The sequence below is a fragment of the Pogona vitticeps genome, chromosome 4 (genome assembly GCF_051106095.1).
Source record: "Pogona vitticeps strain Pit_001003342236 chromosome 4, PviZW2.1, whole genome shotgun sequence".
NCBI lineage: Eukaryota > Metazoa > Chordata > Lepidosauria > Squamata > Agamidae > Pogona > Pogona vitticeps.
Window position 1 is genome coordinate 98481026 of NC_135786.1, and position 20649 is coordinate 98501674.

General features: G+C 43.2%; 1 protein-coding gene across 5 annotated transcripts in view; it reads right to left on the reverse strand.

Moving 5' to 3' along the window:
- Positions 1–17027, reverse strand: part of COL11A1 (collagen type XI alpha 1 chain) — a 280302-nt gene extending 263275 nt beyond the window's left edge. For all 5 annotated transcript variants that reach the window (XM_072998040.2, XM_072998042.2, XM_020788718.3 and 2 more), the window contains exon 1: positions 16774–17027. In XM_072998040.2, the coding sequence (XP_072854141.2) occupies positions 16774–16897 (124 nt within the window). In that variant the 5' untranslated portion in view covers positions 16898–17027. The remainder of the gene's footprint in view (positions 1–16773) is intronic.
- Between the last annotated feature and the right edge of the window lie 3622 nt (positions 17028–20649).

Here is a 20649-nt window from a genome sequence, read left to right on the forward strand (position 1 = left end):
AACATCACAGGGATACCACATCACTCCTGTAATTGCCTTTCGATGCTATCTCTATCCTCTAACTGAGAATGATACTCTTCCTTCTCTATGACTCAGGTGGGGCCTAGAGGGGCTTTCTCCTTTGTCCTACATCATCACTGTCACACCTAGAAGAGCAGGAAACTCAGATGGAGTGAAAGACTCTGCAGCTGCAACAGCTTTTCTATCCTGCCACCATCTTGAGTGTGAGTGTTCTCAAGGTACACTGTGCACTTGCCTCATTCAGGCTTCTTCCATGCACACTCTCATTTACGCATGGTGTAGGCTAACACTCCTATGTGGGGGGGCATGCTTCAGACACATGCAAACCACCCTTAAGAAGGACTGGACAAGGTTTTGTGAAAGCATTCCAAGGTTATCTTTAATCAAGACAAGCTTGTCTGGGGTCTTTTTACACACAAAGACGGACATTCAACACTTTTTCAAGGATGGCAAAAGAAACAGTCAACTCTTTTGCAAAGAAAAGGCAGCAGGTGTTTTTAAGTGTATACTCAAGATCATAGTTGATTAAGTACTTCCAAATTGTGTAGTTTCCAAATAGCTCCTTGGTTTCCCTCATTCTCCGGGTTTCTTTTGTTGACTGCTCCAAATTTTTCTACTACAGTGCACAGCTAAGTAAAAAAAATTTAAAAAGAGGACCTGTGCAGAATCTGGGTGGCCACTTCTGTGTTGCATTCCCACAGTTCAAGAGGTGGACAGCATATTATATTGCTCCACATGTCGCAAAGGAAACAGGCCTAATCTCACACAAAAGTCTACAGGCATCAAGAGATACTCATCAAGAAGAAAGCACCATATCCATCCTTGGCACAGTCAGCACTGTCTTGATTTTACTCCAAGTTCAGACTTGATGGCATGAACCTCTAAAGAGCCAGAAGAGCTAGCAACAAAGTATCCTCGCAACAACAGCAATGTTTTGCCAGCATTATTGTTGGTGACATTCCTGCTCTAATTGCCAGGTCATGCAGGTCTAGCCTTATAAAATCCATTTCAGTCTGCAGAGCAAAGATAAAAAAATATAGAGTCCGAAATGATGATGATGATGTTTGTGAAGGCTAAATACCTCGGGTCTTCCCAGGTGTTTGATGATTTTGTTATGCCACAGTAAGACCTAACCAACTTTTCTCTCCTTTGCATCATCTACTGGAAGTAGGTGGAGATCATGGTGACATATTGGGCAGAGACACTATATTTTCTGTGTTTCCAGGCATACACTACTATGAAGTTATAATCCCAATATGTTCAGAAGTTAGCTTGGTGAAACTTGGTTTCCTTTTCCCCCATGCTGTAGTAGTTTCAGAACCATATACTAAGAAGATAGGCAACTCATAACCAAATCAGAGAGCATTCCCATTTTTAAAAAAGTCTGGATCGAGGTGCTAATTGATTGACAAGCTGCCCATGGGCAGAAGAGGTCTCTATCTTTCCTACTTTATGTCACCACAGGAGCATTGGCATAGTAAGTAGGAAGGCAGAAGGATCTGATAACGAACTGGTGAGGCAGAGAGTTTGGAAGCAAAACAGGTGGATGGAGTTTAGTTCTTCTCTCACTTGAATTAAAATTCAACCTTGATAAGGAATTGAGTTGTCATAATAATGATTTTTGAGCATTAAAAATCCAATTCCTGTGCTGTGTCAAGGAACTATAACCATCTCAGCAAGTTCTGTATTTGTTACATATTTCTGAAGGTATTTTTCCATGTAGTCATTTACATAATCTACTTTTTGAAGCAGATAGTGATAGTAAATCACCCATAATCATTTCCCTTGAGAATACAACACGAAACACTTGGGAATATTTAATAGAAAGTTTAATTTCATTTTTGGTCAGGCTGTATTTAATTATATAAGAGATGCAAGTATCTCTCAAATTTCTGGAAATATTTAGTTTCTGAATAGGCAGTAATAACGAAAATGAGTGCAATTGTACGGTAGTTCGAGCATTCTTTGGCACTGCCTTTCTTTGGGATTGGGATGTAGACTGATCTTTTCCAATCCTCTGGCCACTGTTGAGTTTTCCAAACTTGCTAGCATATTGAATGTAGCACCTTAACAGCATCATCTTTTAAGATTTTAAATAGTTCAACTGGAATGCCATCACCTCCACTGGCCTTGTTGTTAGCCAGGCTTTCTAAGGCCCGCTTGACTTCACTCTCCAGGATGTCTGGCTCAAGGTCAGCAACTACATTGTCTGGGTTGTCCAGGATATCCAAATCTTTCTGATATAATTCCTCTGTGTATTCTTGCCACCTCTTCTTGATGTCTTCTGCTTCTGTTAGGTTCCTCCCATTTTTGTGCTTTATCATGTCCATCTTTGCACAGAATGTTCCTCTAATATCTCCAATTTTCCTGAACAGATCTCTGGTTTTTCCTTTTCTGTTATTTTCCTCTATTTCTTTGCATTGTTCATTTAAGAAGGCCCTCTTGTCTCTCCTTGCTATTTTTTGGAAGTCGGCATTCAATTTTCTATAACTTTCCCTATCTCCCCAGCATTTTGTTTCCCTTCTTTTCTCTGCTATTTCTAAGGCCTCGTTGGACAGCCACTTTGCTTTCTTGCATTTCCTTTTCTTTAGGATGGTTTTTGTTGCTGCCTCCCGTACAATGTTACAAGCTTCTATCCAAAGTTCTTCAGGCACTCTGTCCACCAAATCTAGTTCCTTAAATCTGTTCTTTACTTCCACTGTATATTCATAAGGGATTTGGTTTAGATTATACCTGAGTAGCCCAATGGTTTTTCCTACTCTCTTCAATTTAAGCTTGAATTTTGCTATGAGAAGCTGATGATCAGAGCCACAGTCAACTCCAGGTCTTGTTTTTGCTGACTGTATAGAGCTTCTCCATCTTTGGCTGCAGAGAATATAATCAATCTGATTTCGGTATTGCCCATCTGGTGATTTCAATGTATATAGAGTCGCCTCTTGTGTTGCTGGAAAAGAGTGTTTGTGATGACCAGTTTGTTCTCTTGACAAAATTATATTAGCCTTTGCCCTGCTTCATTCTGGACTTCAAGGCCAAACTTACCTGTTGTTCCTTTTATCTCTTGACTCCCTACTTTAGCATTCCAGTCCCCTAAAATGAGAAGAACATCTTTCTTTGGTATCAGTTCTAGAAGGTGTTGTAAATCTTCATAAAATTGTTCAATTTCAATCTCCTCAGTAATGATGGTTGGTGCATAAACTTGGATTATTGTGATGTTGAAAGGTCTGCCTTGGATTCGTATTGAAATCATTCTATCATTTTTGAGATTGTATCGCAGTACAGCTTTTCCCACTGTTTTGTTGACTATGAGGGCTACTCCATTCCTTCTACAGGATTCTTGCCCACAATAGTAGATATGATAATCATCTGAGTTGAATTCACCCATTCCTGTCCATTTTAGTTCATTAATGCCCAGGATGTCGATGTTTATTCTTGCCATCTCCTGTTTAACCACCTCCAGTTTACCAAAGTTCATAGATCTTACATTCCAGGTTCCTATGCAGTATTTTCCTTTCAGCATCAGACTTTCCTTTCACTTCCAGGCACGTCCACAGCTGAGCGTCCTTTCGGCTTTGGCACAACCACTTCATTAGCTCTGGAGCTACTTGTACTTGTCCTCCGCTCTTCCTCAGTAGCATGTTGGACACCTTTCGACCTGAGGGGCCCAATTTCCAGCGTCATATCTTTTAGCCTTTTGTTTCTGATCATGGGGCGTTCTTGGCAAAGATACTAGAGTGGCATTGCCAGTTCCTACTCCAGGTGGATTGCGTTTAGTCGGAACTCTGCACTATGTCCTGTCCATCTTGGGTGGCCCTGCACGGCATAGCCCATAGCTTCTCTGAGTTACTCAAGCCCCTTTGCCATGACAAGGCAGCAATCCATGCATAGCCATGGTCAAAGACTATACATACGGCTGCATGGGCACAGTCCAGATCACATGCCAAGCACAACTAGGTCATTTGGGAGTTACATAAAACACCTATACAGGTTGACCTGTTGCTTGTACCCTAAGAGAATCCATCAGTGACCAAAAAGGGAAACAATTACAGAGTTATGTGAATAGCTGGGGAATATATTTCTATCCTTTTTCATTATATTTGTTTGATATTTAAACAGAACAATTTGATGTATACTCTTATCTGATTTTAACATTCTGTCAAGTCAATTCTGTTTTATGGAAAAATCCTTCCATGATTTTCTAGATAGAGAGTCTCAGAATGGCCAAACAGCCCCAAAAAATCTACAACAACCATAGTCTAAGAAGGATTTACTTTCACCTTCTTCTGGGGGCACCCAGGGACTGTGCAGCTTATCTAAAGCTACATAGAGTTGCTCCTCTTCTAGGATGCACAGTGGGGAATCAAACGCCAATCTTTGGCTCCACTGACAGGTATTCAAGCTATCCAACCAGCTGATACTGATAGAACACAAACACCATTTGTGTTCTATGTGGAGCAGCAAAAATGACCTGGGTCAGTGTCGCCTCTATTTGCTTTGATTAATGAGACGTTGTTTAATGAAACTGGATTGTTTGATACATCTTCAGTGGTCTTTTAATCAAAAATGACTGAAGCACTGGGGCACAGGAAAATCTTCTACCTTGTGCTCACTTTCAAGCTGTCTTAAGTTTATCCATGTTAATCTGATGTATATATAGACAGCAAAGGAAGAAATTAACCTCTTGTGCACTCTTCCCCAAATTTTGAAAAGCTCATTCACACTGCCTCATTTTCACTTTCACAAATGTGGTCTTCTAAATGGCAAAAGTTAAAGAGAGGAAAACACCGCCCTTACCCACTCTGCCTGCCATTTCCATCATTCTCTATGCCTAAAGAGTGATTTTCTGAAGAAAAAAGCTTCTTCTGTCTGTGGGGCCTTAAGGTCATGGGAAGGAGATGGCAATACACAGATTCTGAATAGAGATGGGGGTATTTCTAATCATATATGAATACAAATATCCCCACGCAACTGGACTTAATGAAGGGCTGGGCCCTGTGGCTGACCTGTCCACTTATGTGTTTAGTGCCGGCGGCAGCAGCTTCACTCATCCTTCCAATCACTCCCGGAGCTCTGCTCTCTTCCTGCTCAGCTAGCAACTCAGCAACCATGCAGGGAGGCTCATCCTCCCTCCCATTTCCTGGAGTGGCCAGCTGAGTGGGAAGAGAATGGAGCTCTGGTAGTGATTGGAAGAATGAGCGAGGCTGCTGCCACCGGACGCATGAGTGGACCCTTGTTAAGTCCAGCTGCGCGGGGATATTTGTGATGATGATGATGATGATGATGATGATGATGATGATGATGATGATGATGATCTATCAAGTCAATTCAGAGTTATAGTGATCCTTTTCAGGATTTTCCAGGTAGAGAAGAGTCAGAAGTGGTGACAGTGGGAATAATACCTATCCATAACAGAACCCAGTTACTAAAGGAAGGAAATAGTAGCTATGTGGTGTATGCAACACTGTTTTTGATGAGGAGGCCACTGCAGATCTACCAAGCATCCTCAGCTTCATTTGCATAGTCTCAGTAAATAATGGGAATAGAAGCAGCACTGTCCCAGGTAGTTTTTACCGCTCTGTACAGAACACAAATGGTGTCTATCACCACCCTGAAAAAACGGGGATTTCCCGTCAATTTCTCATGATTTTAACATTAAATTGAGTTCAAATTTTACAGCAGGGACAGTACTTAATGAGGATAGTGCACTGTAGTTGATGAGGATTCTTTTATTTACATGAATCAAACATTGTTTCTTTTATGGAAGTTTTATCTTCTTGAAACTGATACTACCAAAGTTGAAATGCCCTGCCAAGTTAAACTCCTGGAATGCATTTTCCTCGTGATCGTATCTGGAAAAAAGGGTAACCCAAGAATTGGCAGGCAGAGCAAGAAACACAATGTGCTTTCCACTAGAAAGACACACAAACCATAATTAACTGAGATACAGAGGCAAACAATAAAATGGAATACTGTATGCAAAGCAGAAATTTAATTAACAAGTCTTTTGCTTTCCAAATTATTATTCAGTTCTTGAATGCAAGATTGGTAGCATATTTCACACTTCAACTGATGGGTGCAGGAGAATCCAAACAACAGCATGAGAACCAGTAACAAATCAGAGAGTGCAATCATAGCTGTTCTTTTTTTCTCCCTCTTTCTTTCTGTTCAGAGTTTCCTTTGTGGCCATTTGGAAATAAGGAGAAACTGTTCCGCTGTGAGTGAACAGGGATCATATGCCCTTCCAGCCTCCAGAAATCAGAGACTGAAGAACAATATAACGGATATGGTACAATTTTCACCTCCTTGCTTAAAAAGGTGAAGGTTTCCCACAGCCACAGAGAAAGATGTTTCAACCAAAAAAGAAGAACAAGAAAAAGAAAGCAGGCACATGCATTGAGAGTAGCATGTAGAGATAGGCATGAACTGCTGGTTTTAGAGTTAGTGCCAGTCCATTTATTGGCTGAACATGTGTTTGGTGCTTCAACCCCCCACCTCCTCCACTGGGCACCCACTCAGAGGAGGCAGGGCAGGGAAGCCCGTCTGATGCCTCCTAATGGCCATCCCCCCCAGAGGAGGTGGGGCTCTGAAGCGCCAAACACAGCCGATAAGCGAACTGCCACAAACCACTGAGCTGATGGTTCACGTCCATTTCTACCAGATATTCTCAGATGATGATCACTGGTAAAAGAGAGAGGCAAAATGCCAGAGTTCTTCATTCAAGCATCAAAGAGACTTATACATTGCATCATGAAACACTTGAGTAATCTGTGTTGTATGCTGCATCATCACTCCAGAGTTGCGTGCTACAGCAACTATAAAAACACAAGGCTTAGGTGACACAAGGAGACAATAAGCTTCCATCTGACCCTAGAAAGCTGCTGAGACGAGATCCTCACTACGAACAAAGAATGAGCTACTTTCAAGCTGCTTTGCCCTTCAGTGAAAGCAACTCCTTCCTTTGATGATACTGGAGTGGGGGAAAAAAGGAAATGGAAGGTTTGAGCTAGACCAAGATTTAGCTCTGAGAACCCATACGATCTGCAAGCATCTGGTAAGGCCACAGTCAGACAAATAGAAATATATCAGGATCATTTAAGGTATAAGTCTGAAGCTAATTTTTATTTATTTTTATTTATTTATTTATTTTATTAGATTAGATTTATACCCCACCAGCAGTGGTGATAGCAAGTGAGCATAGCTTTGCTAAGACAAATAGTATACAGCAATTCTAATTTCTGTTCTAAAGAACTCTCTCTGTCTCTTTCTCCCTCCTTCTCCCCCTCCTTTTCTATTGGCAAAAGCAGATCAAGTTTCCAGTTTTGCTTTCGAGGATTTAGAATAAACATGAAGTTTAAAAGTAAATGCATGATAGACAGTGTATTTAGAAGCTTTACAAATCTCTGAGCAAAGAATATTTCTGTTGTGTATGCATGCCTTACTGATTTCTTCAAACTGTAAGTAACAATGTGCAGCACCTATTGTGGTTTCTAATGCCATTGCATCTTACAAGACTACTACTTTGTTTTTATGAGCTATTGTTTTAACAGCTATGTAAGCATAACAAATTTATAGAGAATACAGTGACACATAGCAGTGGAAGCTGTAACTACGTCCCACCTTTCTTTTACACTGGCTGAAACTCTGTTGCATAGTATAGGAAGTTGCACTAGAGTAGGCCCATTAAATTAGAGAGGATTTGCTGAGTCAAGTCCTCCATAAATTCCACTGATTCTAGTAGCAACTTACTTAAGTGTAGCAAAACTGCAAAGTAGGCTCATTTGAATCAATGGAATTTGCAGCAGAGTTGACTCACCAAGTTCCCACTGATTCAAATGGCCAACTCTAGTATGACACCAAGCAACAGGATTTCAGCCATAGCATGCAATTTAGAAGATTATGTTGAGGTCCAATCTGATCAAGGCATGCAGTTTGTGAAAGTTTATATAGCACCATGACCAAAAATACCTGTCCCCTGTACAGGAGCTTAAGAACAACAACATTTCCACTGACACCAATGGATACTTTTTCAAAAGCCTCAATTCAGGAGAGAAACAAGCTGCAGGATGGATTGATGTTATTGTCTTTCTTGGTGATAAAAAAAGGATGGGCACAATCCTATAGCACAGAGGTTCCTAATCTTGGGTCCCCAAACATTCTTGGATGAAAACTCTCAGAAGATTCACCACTAGCTGTGCTGGCCAAGAATATCTAGGGACCCAAGATTGGGAACCACTATAATGGATGCTTTATATTTAATACTTCAATAGTTTTGCCCATTAAAAAAAATGCACTGAGTGATTTCTGGAGTATTTTCTGACGTCATGGGTATTGCAATGTACTGAAGATTAGCAGAAGGGCTAGGGTTAGGGTTAGGGTTAGAATTACACTTAAACATCCACACAGGATGGTACAATTTGCTGCAGAAACCTGTTTCTGGAGACTCCATGGGGCCAAAGTTAGCACTTAAAGAATGTATTGCATACTGTACTTTGAGTGCTAGTGATTCAGGCTATATGCAAATATTGGTAAATCTAGGGTCAAAATACATGAAAGGATCAGTTCTGCACTGAGAAACAATGCTCCTTGAAGTGATAAAAGATGTCTGTCATAGTTCAAGTTCTTTTCAGCTCCACATTTTGCAAATCAGTTTTCATTTGCTTTATGATTGGTCATGGGAGGTTAACATGAGCTTTATTTGTAAGTCTGATTACTCAGGCATGAACCTCTGGAGGAATTACAATGTTGAAGGAAAAACATGCGATTATTATGAAGCATCTTGTCTAGTTTACCATCTCATTGGTTTATTATGGGTTTATTGACAAAGATGTATGCAACTCCATAGCAAGCCTTCTCATACAGACATACTGCTGTGTTTCCCCTGCTCTCAAGGGAACAGTCACAGTTAATTCACTGCAAATGAATATAACATAAAACAGTGGCTTTAAACCTACACTGAGAGAAGGTCTGGTAACTTAGATCCAAGATTGCAAATAACGATATGTATTGCATATTCCATATTTCTGATCTTAACAGCCAGCACTGATTAAGCTGACTTCTCTTCTCCATGCTCTTCTCATTTTGGCATATACTAGAATCTCAAGGCCTGCACATGTAATAGGTTTTTTTTTCTTTTTCTTTTAAAAAAACACCACCACCTCTTACGTGCAATTATGTGCTGAAAGAACACCACCACTGCCAACTCCTGTTAGAATGTGGAAAAGGTCAACCATTTCTTCATTAACCTGTGCAGTTTCCAAATGTTATATTCCCTCCCCCCCCCAAAAAAAAAGCCTTGATACTATATGATGACTGGTAAAATGTGTCTTCATTTCTCTGTTAGTGCAGGGGCAGTAAGTATTTTTTTTTTGCACCTTTGGGGCTCACTGCATTCCTCTAAGTTAGAAAAAATATGCTTGCTTTCCCAAAAGCACACAATATGTCTTCTGCGCTCCATTTAATTTGTTTGTACCATATTATCCTCAACAGCCAGCCCAACAGTAAATTAACAAATGGTAAAAGGATTTCCTCCTAAAGGAAGCAGAGAACTGCACTGAGAAAAGAAAGAAACTTTTAAATCATGCTGGCAGATGGAAACCCTACTGTTTTGGATTGCACAAGAAAAGGGGAGGGGGGGAATGTAAGAAACATAATTGCTCCAGCATGCTTTAGCTATCATTTCCGTTCTAGTAATAAAGTCATAGTACTTTTGTTACACTGTATTTTGAGCCCTGTCTCTCTTCACATACACGTTTTCTTTTCTTTTCCCTGGCAGGTAGGACTGTACCTGAAATAAGCCAAACAGCCACAGGATAGAAAAACTGCTGTGTCGAATCTGTGGTTTCCTTCATTGCGGCTCATAATGAAAGTCGAGCGCACAAGCGCCAATGCCAAGGTCAGTCTGCCGAGAGATGCTGATGGTGCTCTCACCATCGGCCAATAATAAAATGAAACAAAATGGAGAAAGTACAAAAAGGCAAATCTGTCAGTTTCACTTTCTTCCACATTCAGTTGCTTGATTTTTTTTCAAAAGGCTGCATCCTTTCCATCTGATAAGTGAAGGGAGGCTAATTCTTGACCAAACATGAACTCAGAAAAGTTCTCACCCATCTGTACTAGCCAAGCTTAGAAAGCATAGCATTCCCAGCATGGTAAAGACAAGACTGTGCTTGCCCATCGTGTAGCTGCTGAAGAGGAGGAAACCTGTCAGAAAAATTAAGTGACTTGAGTATGAGAGCAACAGACAATCCCAATTCGGCAATAAAAGCCTGGTTGAGTACACAAAGATGCAAAAAACTCAGAGGATAGCCTTTAGAACATCCCATGCTCAAATGTATAAATCTGTCAGGTTTGCTTTTAACTTCAAATTCTTGTTGAATTGATTAAAATATTTGAGAATTTTGGAAAGTTATCAAAAAACCATCTCTCTCTCTCTCTCTCTCTCTCACACACACACACACACACACACACACACACACAGAAGTTTGGCAAACACAGAATTTCACCCCAAGCAGCTGTCAAGTCAAACCATAACTAGTAAATGCACCCATCCTTTAAAATAAGGATGGAGGGGGATGCGTGGCTCTCCAGATGTTTTTGGACTGAGTTCTCATGATCCTTTATCACTCTCTATGCTAGTTAGGGAGCTCATATAACTCAGTGAGTTGGAGTGCCTGGCTGTAAAGCCAGGGATTAGGAGTTCAAATCCCCGCTGTGTTTCCCAGGAGAGGACCAGCCTAGAGTACCTGGGCTGCATGCTGCTGATGGGCTTGTGTGTCCTGCCACTGCAGCCTTGGCCAAGTACCTGATCCCAGAGTGACACTAGAAAAAAAGGACTGGAAAAAACACCTCAATAACTGTGTCCTTTGAAAACTAAGGGGGCGTCACCTTATGTCAGGATCAACAGCACACAACAGCAACAATAACAACAACAACAAGCTGTCCAATATTTGGAATGCCACATGGATCCCAGTAACAGTAGGCTAGGAAGCTGTATTAGTGATTCTTAACTTTAGACTCTAGATATTGGACTTCAGCTCCCAAGCATGGCTAGCATTCAGGCATTCTAGGAATTCAAATCCAACATCATCTGGAGATCCATGATTTGGAACTAGGATTAAATATGTAAAGCCTGAGGAATAGTAAGTACACGTGGTCTCAAATGTGCAGCCCTTTCTTAATGGAGCCTTTCTAGGAGTTAACTTTTAAACCAAGCCTTCTTGTTTATGGAAAGCACCAAATGAGGAAACGATATTCAGGGATTAACAAATAAACTGCTTCTCATTATCACTGCTCCTCTGTCACTTTAGCATACATAGTGCAGACACAGGCTATCATAATTAATTCTGCTTAAGATAAAAATTATGTATTCCTGTGTTATAGGAAAGGTAAATCTGTTGCTCATTTAAAATGCACAAAGCCTCTCCACTGCCCACAGTATATGTGAAGAGAATCTATCTTCCTTTCAGGGGTCTTTCTCTAGCCTCCTAAGAAAGGACAAGTAAAGAACTGCATGACTTACACAACATACCAAGCATATTTCTGTGTCAGCTGCCAAGGCAAGGGAGAAAAAAAAAACAGTGTCTGGCCACAGGTCTGTGGCAGAAATGCTTTATTTTAATAGTAAAATATCAGAGAAGTTCCTGCTGCTTTCTACTGTCAGAAGGAAAGCACACACTGAGGAAGAAACAAAGACCTTTTCACCTCCTGATCCTTGGGGCTCAAAACCATGTTTGTAAAATACGACCATCAAGTTATTTCAAATTGCCTTGCTAGCAAAGATGACATTTAAGCAAACGTCCTTGCTGCCGTTTGTCTTCCCCACAACTATTAAAAGTGTAGGAGTCTGGTTTCTTTTCTACCTGGCCATGTAAATGAATAATGAAGTGAATGAACCTTCAATATATTGCTAACCCAATACAAACCCATGCTAAAACCTGATACCACCTTACCAAAACCCACAATGTTCCCCCACAAGAGAACCAGTTTTAATATATAGACCACCCATTTAGCTCACAGATACCCAATGATACACAAACTCCAGTTTTGAAATTGGCAGCAAATAAATAGTTCCTACTGCTTCAGTATGCAATCTCCTGTCAGTAGCATGTGGAAAGAAAAGAGAATCGTCGTTATTTTGGGTTTTATTGTAAAAAAAAAAAATTGTGTCAAAATTCTATTCCTGGGTCCATACAGCCAGGGTTTTGTGTCTCTGTTTGTGGTTTCTGTGAACAGCTATTTATTCACTCATTTTTGTGTGTAAGAAAAATGACACTTTCAGAGGCAGGACACTTCCCCCCCCCCCCCCCAACCATTTTACATTCAGGAATCTCACTAACTTCAAGAGAGAAGCCTGAGAAGCACAATGAATCCCCTTGTTGATCTCTCAAGGTGTTTTCTTTTCATTAGACTTGCAAATAACTCTGCACATGTCGCTCACTAACCTATAATTTTTCTCTCACCCACCTACCCACACGCCACTAGGACAGTCAGTGAGGCACCATGTCAAGGACTCCAAAAGGGAGTAGGTGGGGAAATCCTGGGATACTAACTTTATCCCAGTTTACAAAAGCTTCTCTGATTTGTTGCCTGAAGAAAACTTTTATGCACCTTTGGTGATCAGGAGACTGGCTATTTATATCCTTCCTTTAAATTCAGAGGGTTATCTTTAGTGTTTGTTTTCCTAAATGCTCAAGCAAAGCAAAGTAGTGTCTGGGTATGGTCAGTGTCTGGGTATGGAAGCACTTGAGAACCCAACATATAATACAACACTGGCATTCTGCTCATTTTTCAAGTTGGGAGAGAGAGAGAGAGCTTGCTTGTCTCCCTGAGCTACTTTGAATAAATGAGTTTATTCATCTCGAGCACCTCTACCAGCAGGTCCTGTATTTTAAAAGGTGAGAAGGGGAATCAGAGAAAGTCTTTAACATTTCCACTTATTTTCTGCTAAGCTTTCTAAACAACTGGAGGTCTGGAATGTGTGCTGATTCCTGGGAGACAGTATGGGAACAATTAAAGCATAGTTTCATATGAATATCAACCACCACATTAACAAATACTGAAATAATTTTAGAATGCTGCAGAGGTCTTTCTAAACAATCTGTGGTCGCAATTCTACATGCACCCACTTGAGAATAATCCCATTAAATTTAACAGGGCACACTTATACAGCATTCAGCTGTGTATATGCAGTAGAATCCTGCAGAATGGTATTGAAGCATGGGAGGGGGGGGTCCCATCCCAAAATATTGAGGGCGGTACCCCTCCTACTCAGTTCATGAGCTGCTTATGCTGATCAAGTCAGAAGCAAATTGCACCTCATTCATTTATGTTTAATCTCACAGATGTTTCAAAGGGTGCAATTTTATACAGAAGCTTAAATACATTATTTATCACAAATGTTATAGACCACATTTTTTCCTGCATGCATTGTTTGATAAGAGAGGTTCCTGATCTTAAATATCTCTTTAACTACACCAAAGAAGTACATACCAGAAAACTAGAAAAACTACTTAAGGGCTTTTCTAGGAAAAGAAACAGAGAAGGGGTGAATCCAATAGGACATTTTACACATACAAGATTCAAAATGTGACCTCCCCAAACCCCCAAAAAACTATGCATGTGACTTCAGCAAAGCTTGGGAAAAGCTTTTTAGACTTCAGTTTCCAGAATCCAGCCTGCGGCATGTCCACTGGCATTTGAACTATCTCCTTGTCTCTTTTACTTTCCCCCATTCCTCAGTTCCTCCACTCCTCTGTCCCTTCTTTCTTTCTTTTTCTTTCTTTCTTTCTTTCTTTCTTTCTTTCTTTCTTTCTTTCAAACACTGCCTCAGGGAGCCACCTCACATTGCCTAATGTGTGGGCCACAGCTTTAAAAAATTACATTTTGGACTGCAAATTTCAGAAACTCCAAGCCACTAGAAATTGTAATCCAAAAAAGTAACTTTTCCAAGCATTGGATGTCCAGCCTACCTACATATACACTTAAGATGTCAATCCCGATGTTTGCAGCTGGACTTTCTTCCAAGTAAGCCTTCCTAAGAGGATCAGAAAGGCCCTTGAGAAATCGGCACCATGCAATTGAAACTCCTGCCAACATATTTTCAGTCATCTGAGCTGCATTTGGAGAAAGAGACTTTCATTCCATCAGAAACAATCCACAACACGTGCTTTTCAGCACTCCTGGGTTCCCTAGGGGCACCTAAGGAACAAAGCAGGTAGCCAGACCGACAGAGAGACAAAGCTCCAAATCCCGTCGGGATTTGACAAGAGAAAGAAAGCTTAGGAAAATAAGGACGGTGCGTTCCCTCTTCAGAGAGAAGGCCCTTCTTAAATGGCTTCATTATTCAGGAAGTAAAGCAATAGTTCGAGTCCAGCACGTGGACTCCTGGCCCGGGTCGGAGGGAGAGGGGAGTGGGAGGGAGCGATCCACTCATCTCCAAGCGAGAGGTGATTTTGGAAATGGAACTGGATCCGGTCCATCCCCGTCGAACCAGCAGGGGGCAGCAAAACTGAGTGAGGTGACTGACACGCCAAGTCCAGGAGCTGATCAGGAGCCCAGAGGCTCAAAGGGGAGGCGTGTATCACAGAGCACCTTTCCGGTCCTAACGTGCGGCTAGGGTTGATCCGCCAAGACCCCCAGACAGGAGAACCGATTACCATCATCATTAGATAGACTTTAATAATGGCGGTTTCCTTCAGACACACCTCAAGCTTTGTGCTCTGGAAAAGCCAGGGCTAACGGATGCAACATCTGGACGAGGGACAAGAACCTTCTGCGAGTAGTTTTTTTTTCCTATTTTTCCCTCCCGATGCGTGGATTTGACCAGACATTGTTAATCGGTCCATATAATCCTTGCAAACTACGCAAAAATACAGGTAACTAACAGGTACTCTACATTTCCTTTTGTTCATCTTCATACAAATAGACACACCCTCAATCGTTTCAAGAGTTTTCACTGGACGGAGACCAAGGTTAACGGACAATGAGATCAGACGCAGTGGCGATCCCCGGAGAAGGGAATCTCCCTGCAAGAGCCACAGACACGAGTTTTCTGCAATATCACGTATTGGGCGGACGCTCCGCCGTCTATGGTGTAGTTATTCCAAAATGAAGCATTCTGTTAAAGAGATGGGATTGGGTCCCGAGCAAAGCCAGATGCAGAGAAGGAAGGAAGATGTCCCCTCCTATGACTGCCCTCTTCCCGCACATCTGAACACCCTCCCCCAGGACACACACACGCATATACACCTCTTCTCCCCACAGCTTCTCTTTGCTCATTGAAAGCACAAGCCTCCCCTTTAGACGGGACGCTGACAGGAACTGCACCCTGCGAATACATGTGCCCACAGACACCTAACGGACCACTCACTCGACTCCACTGGCTCTGCCCAAGGATGCACCTAAGGGGAGGAGAGAGGGAGGAGATTCCTGGCGCCTCTATGCTCTGCCCTCCTGTCAAGAGCCTTGCCACGTAAGCTGGGCAGAATTAGCTGGGTCTGGATCTCTCTCTCCCCCCCCCCCCTTCTGTTGTGCATATGTGTGTGCGTGTGTCTGGAATAAACAATTAGAAATGCCGAACAGGTAAGGTGCCATTTGGTTCCAACTCTATTCAGTCTTTCCCCCGGGCCCCACAGCACTCTCACACCTCCGACAAAGATCTCTGCGTCAACCCAAAGGTGGCACCGTCTGTCATGTCACTGACAGCTGTCACTTAGCGTTGGCTTTCCAAGAAAAGTTCCACGCACCCCAAAGCAGGAGTGACAACGTCCGTCTGGCCTCCGCTCGAGGCCGGTTCTTTCCACCGGAGACACATCCGAGAGCTGAGATTGTTTTTGTCCTTGCGGGGAAAAAGCGTGCTGACTTTCTGAAACCTAAGGATCGTACCTCCTACTTGGATCACAGTTCACCAAGTCCCACTCCCCACCCTCACCTGTCTCTCTTTACTTTCTTTCTCTTCGACCAAGATTTCCTGAACCTGGTCAGTTTAAAGGCTTGGGAAAGTTTAAGAGGGGGCAATTTGAAAAAAAAAACCAAACTTTTTTGTGTGCCTGTATCTCAATAGGTTGAAAAACTGACCAGCCACACCAAGCAAAGTTGCTTTGTTCCTAAAGTCCCGTACTTTCTCTCCCACTTTCAGGATCTTCCACCCACCCTCTTCTTCCCAAGCCTTCTTCCCGCTTCGCTAGACGACCCTTTTAAAGCATCCAAAGAAACGAGGGGGCAAGGGACAGACGTTAGCCGTCCGATCCTGCGAGGATTTACTTGGAAGTAAACCCTAAGTTCAGCGAGACTTGCATCCCTCCGCGACAATAATTGGGCTGGGGATGCTTGTGTGTGTGTTGGGGGGGGGGTACCGCTAACCCTGCCGGCCAAAGAGGTTCCTTCGGTCCAGCCAAGGCAGCCCTCTCAGCCTTTCATGGACGTGTCTACAGCTGCCCTTTACAGATTCTGGCGACGAGCGTGCCTTAATATGGGGGTATAGATTAGCTCACAGATTTGGTTCCAGTGCCAAATGGCTCGGCAACCATGAGGGAAGTGTGATCTCCGGAGCATGTGCAAAGTCACTTTCCCCTCTAGCCCCTGAACAACTCGCAAATCGACGTTAGGTCCGGGTCAGGATCCTGGAGGGGCAGGGTTTTCGCCACCTCCGGCTTCAGAAATCCTCCCCATCTCTATCACACAACCCCCCGAGTGAGTAAGGAGAGAAAGAGAGAGCTGGCCTCGGTGGGGGACTGGACGTGCTCCTGACTCTCTTACCTCCTTTGACCTCAGTCGCCCGGAGCAGGAGCGTGCAAGTGATGAGGAGCGCGGACCAAGTGGCATCCCCGAACCACCGTTTCGTCTTCCACCTGGTGGACCATCTCCGCCTCGTCGTCTCCATGGCTTGGGGCTCTCCTCTTGAGCAGAACACCACCCCCACCAAGCGGGTCAATCCCGACCCGCCGCCGTCGGGGCGCCTTGGGGCCCCGCGCTCCGCTCCTCGAGCGGCTGGCTCGCCCGCCGTCTCCTCCTTGCCCAACTTTATATTCCACGAGACGCTTTCCCTCAGCAAACCATGGGTCCCAAAACAGAGCTGGGGGGGAGAGGAAGCAACTGCCCCAAGGAAGGAGGAGGAGGAGGAGGGAGCGGGTCAAGGGGAGTAGGGTGGAAGGGTGAGGGGGCGGCCGGCTCTGGTCGTTGTTGCTCGGTTCAAGGCCCCACCGGTGCGTCCTCCCGAGCGCCCTCCTTCCAACTGAAAAGGAGGCGAGGGGCTTCAGTCCACACTCGGAGAGCTCAGCATCCCCCCCTCAAGGCTCCATCCCGTAAAGAAGGCTGGCCAAGAGGCGCACGGGGAGAACGCAGCAGCAGCAGCAGCAGGCGCGAGCGGCCAGCCCACCTCTTCCTCCGGTTCCTCCCCCCGCCGCCCGCCGCCCGCCCGCCTCCCACTCCCCCAGGAGCCGAAACTGACAAGGAGGCTGGCGACCGGGAGCCAATGGTACGCCTCCTTCGGCAGCCGCAGCCACGCCCACGACCCTCCCCTCTCCATTGCCAAAGGAGACCCGAGGCGGCTGCTCTCTGACTTTCTATTCACCCAAAAGAAGCGGGAACGGAGCCCGGCCCCTACCTGGCGGCGAGGCAGCTGCCTCGGGCAGGAAAGGGAGAAATGGAGAGAGAGCAGCAGCAAAGAAGAGTGGGACTCAGTTTCATGGTTGCCGAGGGAGCCTTTGCTCCATGGGCTCGAGTTAGACTTCTGCCTTCAGAGGCGGCGATGACTGGACATCCGTCGACCCCTGTCAAAATGCCACAGGGTGCCCCACCTCGACATTTTTGACGGGGCGCCACTCCTGCCTGCTCACTCCACAAGCTGCTTTAAAAGACCCCGTCCGGTTTTCTTCTGTGCTTGAAACTGAGAAAAGCGCCAGCTTCAGAGAAGCATCTCAGGGAGCAAAATCGCTTAGGATTTCAGCAAGGCTGCTCCCCTGATATTTTGTTGCCTGAGGCAAAAACAATATGTAGCGCCCTTCCTGCCATCATGACACATAGTACCCAAGGCCAACCAAACTGACACTTGAGGGGGGGAAATCCATCTAGTAAAAATTCAATAATTATATGAACTACCAGTCTGATAATTTTCATCATGCACCATACCTGCTACCTGAGACAGGTCTTTGTCTCATGACAGAACCAGGTAGAAGGAAGCAGCATTGGCCTGGACCTTGGGGAATGAACAGAAAGTGGCCAGAGAGGGAGAGACTTGCCTCAGGAGAAGGGCTGAGACTTGGGGTTTCAGGGCTGTCATGGCTTTTTTTTTTAGTGGTTCCAGAAAAGTTCTTAGACAACAGATTAAAACTAGTGTCTGCACACATACACACTTCTTTTAATTGCTTATAGGTCTCCAAAAGCAACATTGTGCAAAGCACTTGTGTGGCATTCTGGCTCTTATTCTCCACAGGTGATCTCACATGGGATGAATTGCAAGCCTCTTTACAGTATGTCCCAAGGTTTCTAGACGTCTTTATCCATTTATCTAATAATAAAGAGAGAGGTATCTTTCAGCAAGTGCAGAAGCTCATTCGCTCAACCCAATACATATTCAAATCTTTATGTGGCCATAAAGTCATGGTGATTCTAGTGGGGTTTCTGAGGTATGTAAGTTATTTAAGGAAGGGTTTTACCAGTGTCACGAATTTCCATGACCACATAGACTTGAATGAGCATATCCTGAGTCCAAGGATGACATTCTGTCTACTACACACTGCTTCTCATATCTGAGAATCCACCACTGGTTCTAGATTCAAGAAAGTAAGCACACATTAAGCCTTGAAGAAGACATTTTAAACTCATGGATTCTAGCCACTGATCTCAAGATATCGCTTAATTACAAATCCCATCAACCCTAGATTAATGGCGATGGATTGTAGTAAAAAATATCTGGATATTTCACTGTTTTCCAGGTCTCAGAAGTGCTTTGTGATTTATCAAAATACAGAGTGAAGGTGATAAACTCTAGCTTCAGCCTCAGTCTCCTGTTAGCATGTGATGATTCAGGGAAAGCAAGGCTGCTATAGATCCCAGTAATACAGTTGTGTGTGCATACATGCAAGGACAAGTGTGTGAATGTGTTTCCATTCCAATACTGATATATCCAATATGATCCAGGAAATATCATGAATTTCTTTTGAGTATTAGGCAGCTGGGGTCTAATTCAATCCCAGATACAGATTAATTGGGAAGCATTGGGAAGGCTCAACTTCAGTTATCCATGAATAAAAAGGGAGGAGTCCAGTGGAAAACATAAGTATGCTGGGTTTGAAACAGATCCCACTGAATGCAATGTAACTGGTTTGGAAGAGAGACAGCTACAAGATAGGGTGTCTTATTCTTACTACCTACAGTGATTGTGGGAAGGAATAGCACAAGAATGAGAAAGTATCTGATGTAGGCCAAGTGTAAGTGACAATGGTAGACTTCAGCAAATGGTAGGAGGTTCCACTGAATTAATTGGGACAAAATACTCTGAGCACCAGATAGGGTTGACTTTGATTGCTTAAATGTCCTAACTAGAAATATAGAATTCCTGCTATATATCCACACTGAAGAGTAGTGTTTTTTTGTCTCAGCTTTAATCATTTTGCACTAGGTGATCTCACTGGAAGTGCAAACTCATATAGTATTCTGTAGGACTCCTGACAGTACTGTTCTCAACTTTGATAATATTACTTGACTGTTCAGAATATATGCAGAATACAGCACATGAAAATTTATATTAGATTCAGAGGAAGTGGGGAGCTAAAATGTTTGGTTGACACATAAATAATCTAAAATATGCTGAGGACACTGGCAGAAAACATCAATGACTTGAAATGACTGCTGATGAACATGAAACAAGAAAATGCAAAAGCAGATTACAGCTGAATGGGAGGAAAGCAAAAAAGAATGACTGCAGAAGAATTGCATAACATTAATGCTGACAATGAAGAAATCAAAATTGGTAAAGATGTTCTGTATACTTCAATCATCAATCTAAATGGAGACTGCAAGGGAGAAAGCAGAAGACTGAGACTGGAAGAGTAGCTATGAAACCAGAAACTATGCTTAAGACTAAAGATGCTCTCTTACTGAAGAACAAAGCCTAAATCATCCATATTAACCTACTCCCAACTATTACATACAGATGTTAAAGCTGGACAAGGAAGGAAGGAAGGAAGGTAGGAAAGAAGGAAGGAAGGAAGGAAGGAAGGAAGGAAGGAAGGAAGGAAGGAGAGGGATGGAGAGGGAGAGAGAGGAAGGAAGGAAGGAAGGAAGGAAGGAAGGAAGGAAGGAAGGAAGGAAGGAGGAGGACTTTACATAGATCAAAAATAACCAGCAAGACAAATAAATGGGTTCTAGATCAAATAAAGCCTGCAGTCTCACTAAAGACTAGTTACATGGAGGCTGTGATTCTTTGCATAGCTGTGGATATGAGCATATATGAATGTTTTGTGAAAATGTGGGCAAAGGCAAGAGGATGAGTCTGTTTACCTGCATTTACAGTTTGTGCTTGTTGCCCCCTTACGAGTTGCTACACGTAGCCCTCAACAACAGAAATATTGCTTGCACCCTACTATATGTCTAGCCAAAATAATTCCACCCTTCATGTCCTACCTGGCAGAG